We start from the raw sequence: 4,413 nt of genomic DNA, 5'->3' as shown, positions 1-4,413 counted from the left end.
AGGGAAGCTCTGCCAGGTCGTTGCGCGTCCGTGGGCAGGTTGCCAGTGCCCCGTGTCCCTAGAATTACAGGAAGCCGAGGTCCCTGTCCTGCCGGCGGTGCTAGCGGTCACTTGTCCCCACGGGAGTTTCATGAGTGGGAAGCATCGTGGGGGGACCTGTGTTTTTTTCCCAGCAGAAACCCTGCAGGTTTTGTGTCCAGGTTGGACACCAGGAGATGCTGCGCGGCTCCCGGCTCCCCTCTAGTGGCTGCAGCCCTGGCTGGAGCTGTGGGCTGTCCCTGCTTGTCACCAGCTGCCACCTGAGTTGGTGGGGGAGAAGAGGCTCTTTGATGATCCCCAGGAGCCTTTAGGCTGTGTGTGATCTGCCATGAGGGTGAGGTTCACTGGCCATCTCCACGGCCAGATCTCCCCAGTAGCCACTTGGGCAGACCGAGGGCAACCAGTGTTGGGACTGGACAGTGCTGGCAGGGCAGTGGAGGTGCTGTTCTGGCCATGGAGCCTCTTCTGCCTATCCCACGCCCGGCAGCAAAGCTCCCTCAGTGCCTCACACCCATCCCTCTGTGTTTCAGGAGGAGCTGGACTCCACGGACACCTCGGTGGTGATCAGCTCCTGCTCACTGGCTGAAGCCCGGCTCCTGCTGGACAACTTCCTGAAGGCCTCCATCGACAAGGTGAGGGGTCACGTTGGGACTCAGATGTGTGATGATTTCTGACAGCTGGGGAGGGAAGCGGGGTGCGAGGGTGGAGGCCTGGTGGTGGGGACCTGATAGTGGGGACCAGAGGCACCCAGCTGAGGCCCGGCATGGCTGTCCTTCCCCAGGGGCTGCAGGTAGCGCAGAAGGAGGCACAGATCCGCCTGCTGGAGGGACGCCTGCGGCAGACAGACACGACCGGCTCCTCGCAGAACCACGCCATCCTGGATGCCCTGCGGGAGAAAGCTGAGTCCCACCCCGAGCTGCAGGCCCTGATCCACAACGTCCAGCAAGGTGGGACTGAGGGCTGGCACATCCTTGGGCCAGGGGTGGTGCCTGTGGGGTGAGATGCCCATCCGTGTTGGCCGCCCAAGAAGCACCCAGAGGTGCCACAGCTGGGACCAGTGTGCCCAGGGCTGCCCCGAGGGTGATGCTGGCTGGGGGCACGTGGTCCATCCACCACACAACAGGGATGAGGACATGAGGACCAGGTTTCCCCCTGCCCAGCTGCCTGGGCTGCCCCCTCTGCCGTGTGGTTCAGACGGGGCTTGGCACAATGGGGACCCCTCTGCGCTGCTGATGCTCTCTCTGTCTCCTGCACAGAGAATGGCTACACCAGCACGGACGAGGAGGTCTCAGAGTTCAGCTTGGCTTCAGATGGGAGGTGAGCACCCAGGCTGGTCCTGCCTGAGCTGGTGGTGGCTTGGGAGGCCAGGGGTCGGGTAGGATGTCTGGTGCCACTCGTGGGACCTCGCAGATGGACATGGATGAACAAAGCCCCACCTAAGCTTTCCTGTGGCGCCCAGCCCTGGGAGAGGGGAGCAGAGATGTCTGGTCATGAGATGACAGAGATCTCTGTCATCTCTGTCAGAGATGACACTAGCAGGGAGTTAAGACTAGGTCATCCCTTGGAGAACGGGTGCTGGGGAGCAGAGGGTGGTCCAAGGAGTCTGGTGGGCCAATGGCAACCGGCTCTTTGAAAGGAGTTTGGCACTGAAGATCCATCTTTGCTCTCTTCTCCTTGCAGCATCTCCCAGTCTTTCACTATGAAGGGCTCGGCAAGCCAGGATGACTTCAAGTTCAAGGTTAGTTGGCCTTTCTGTGTGTCCCTGTCACAGGGAATGGGAGGAGGAGTGGAGGAGCGTGTTGTTCGGTGATGCTCCAGGCCTCTGCTCTGTAGTCTGACCCTTGGAGAGCCAGGCTTTGCATAAGGAAGTATGGCTGCTCTCTAGGTGGGCTCACTCTAGCCAAGGGGGAGGCAAGGCCTTCTGCTGCTATGGTCTTCTGAAGCTCCAGAGACTTGGGAGACATCCACCACATCAGCCAATAGTCTCCAGATTTGAGGGGACACCCAGGAGGTCCCTGTGCAGTGCTGCATCCATTGTGGGCAAAGGTGGAGGAGAGCACCCATTCTTCTGCACAGGCTGTTGCGTTTGCTTAGGGGATGGAGAACCAGCAGCGTGAGGGGCATCCCAGCACAATGCAGGGGGAACTCAACCTCCTGTGGCCAGAGAGCACGAGTTCTTCCATCTCACAGCTCTCTGGCTGCTCCCACTGCCCTCCCGCCCCGCTGCCCGTGCCTGAGCTCTCTGCCCTGCTCTAGGGGGAGCCCAAGCTCTCGGGCCAGATGAAGGCAGTGTCGGCTGAGTGTCTAGGACCCACGCTGGATGTCTCCACCAAGAACATCACCAAGTCCTTGGCGTCCCTCATGGAGATCAAGGAAGACGGGATCAGCTTCTCCATCCGAGACCCCTATTACAAGGAGAAGGTGTCGCGCACTGTCAGCCTGCCCACGCGAGGAAGCACCTTGTGAGCAGGGGATGATGGGCACTGGGAGGTCCATGGAGGCGTGGGTCAGGAGGTGGGAAGCTGTACCCTCGCTGTTGAGTTGCAGAGCAGGGAGAGGAGCCCAATCCTGCCTCTGTGCAGGCTTATCTCCAGCAAGCAGTGGTGGATTTCTCCAGCAGGACTTGGGCAGTGTCCAGGAGCATGTTGGTGTCCTCTGCAGGTGGAGAGAAGGGTGCTCCAAGAGGGGGCTAAAAAAGAGAATATACAAGGGTCCCGGACTCTCACTGCTTTGGGTTATCAGCCTTCTTGAAGGCTTCTTGGATTACCAAAAGCCTCCTTTCTCACGGGATGATTCGAAGCATCCTCTGATCTTGTGACTGTGACTTCAGGGCAGCCCAACTTCTCCGTTTGCTCTGCTGGGGAAGGACATGGGTGTTCTCTGTGGAGGGATCCTAGCGGTGGGGTAGGCAGGTGCCCACTGTGATCTTTTCCCTTTAGTCCCAGGCAATCTCGGGGCTCAGACACTTCGCCTCTGACAAGGAGGAAATCCTATGACCGTGGGCAAGCTGCCAGGTAAGCTGGGGAGCTGGAGAAACAGAGACATGGGCAGGAAGAGGCTGGGTGGCCCAGATGAGTGAGGAGAGATGTTGGCTGAACCAGCTCCTGCTGGGCCCTGGGGTGCCGGGCAGCTGCCAGGTGAGCGGTCCCCAAGTCATGTGTCCCTCTAATCCTTCCTGGCTCAGGCCTCCAGATGTTGGATTCACACCTCCCTCATCCCCACCCACCCGTCCACGCAACGACCGCAATGTCTTCTCTCGTCTCACGAGCAACCAGAGCCAGGGGTCTGCCTTGGATAAGTAAGTCCTGGTGGGATGGGAGGGTCTGAGTGAGGGGGACACTACCAGAACAGAAAATGGCACGTCCTGGGTCCTGCAGTGGGGTGTAGGAGCACAGGACCTGGGTGGGCTCCAGCCAGCCTCCTGCCCCCATTTCCTTTCGCTGCTCCTCTTCAGGAGGGAGCAGATGCTCTGCGAGGGCCGTGGTGGCCCCTTGCCCTGTCCTGCCTGCTGTGTGTCCCCTGTGAGCTGGCCGCTTCCAGGAGCTCACGGTCCTGGCCATTGGCTAAGCCCTACTTGGAGACAGAGCAGTGCCAGACTGGGAGCACTGGAAAAAGCTGTGGAGCAGGATGATGCGAGGGGGATGGGGGCTTGCAGGGAGCTGACGTATTGCCACCAGCCCACAAACGCAGCTCCAGCCTCCCCCTGCCCTCGCCTCGGAGCATTGCTGGTAGCGTTGATGTTACCTGACGGAGACCTGCTGTGTCCGATCCTCACATGCCCTCTTGCTCCTCTGCTGTCTCCCCTGGTTCTCCACATGTGCTTCTCTTTCTCCCTCTCTCCCCTCCTTCTCCTTCTCCTCCTCGCTGTCCTACGCTGGCTTGGATGCAATAACAATCCTCCCTCTCTGACTCCTCTGCTGCCTCTTCTAGTCTGGGTTTTCTCTCCCATAATCCTGCTAATTTTCTGCCCCTAGGTCTGATGACAGCGATTCCTCTGTCTCGGAGGTGCTGAGGTATAGACAACTTTCTATTTATTATCCCTTCCTCCTCTCCTCCTCCTTCTCTCTGTCTCACGAGTCTGCTCTCCCTTGTCCCCGCATGCTCCACCTGCACCTTGCCGCTCTCCCCCCTCTCCCAGCTCGTGCGTACTGTCCCCTCTCAGTTCTGCCCCTAGGTCTGATGACAGCGATTCCTCTGTCTCGGAGGTGCTGAGGTATAGACAACTTTCTATTTATTATCCCTTCCTCCTCTCCTCCTCCTTCTCTCTGTCTCACGAGTCTGCTCTCCCTTGTCCCCGCATGCTCCACCTGCACCTTGCCGCTCTCCCCCCTCTCCCAGCTCGTGCGTACTGTCCCCTCTCAGCATGCCCCCTCC

At 59.6% G+C, this 4,413-nt stretch overlaps 1 protein-coding gene across 1 annotated transcript in view; it reads left to right on the top strand.

Moving 5' to 3' along the window:
• Positions 1-4,413, top strand: part of LOC104498749 (kinesin-like protein KIF21B) — a gene marked incomplete at its 5' end in the record, with an annotated part of 13,515 nt that overhangs the window by 1,910 nt on the left and 7,192 nt on the right. The window contains 8 exons of the mRNA XM_010142166.1: positions 570-671; positions 821-986; positions 1,296-1,356; positions 1,720-1,777; positions 2,296-2,501; positions 2,979-3,053; positions 3,224-3,337; positions 4,014-4,052. Of these exons, the coding sequence (XP_010140468.1) occupies positions 570-671; positions 821-986; positions 1,296-1,356; positions 1,720-1,777; positions 2,296-2,501; positions 2,979-3,053; positions 3,224-3,337; positions 4,014-4,052 (821 nt within the window). The remainder of the gene's footprint in view (positions 1-569; positions 672-820; positions 987-1,295; positions 1,357-1,719; positions 1,778-2,295; positions 2,502-2,978; positions 3,054-3,223; positions 3,338-4,013; positions 4,053-4,413) is intronic.

This window comes from Buceros rhinoceros, unplaced genomic scaffold, assembly GCF_000710305.1.
Source record: "Buceros rhinoceros silvestris isolate BGI_N320 unplaced genomic scaffold, ASM71030v1 scaffold40888, whole genome shotgun sequence".
NCBI lineage: Eukaryota > Metazoa > Chordata > Aves > Bucerotiformes > Bucerotidae > Buceros > Buceros rhinoceros.
The sequence above is the reverse complement of the archived record's forward strand: the minus strand, read 5'-3'. Positions and strand labels throughout refer to the sequence as shown.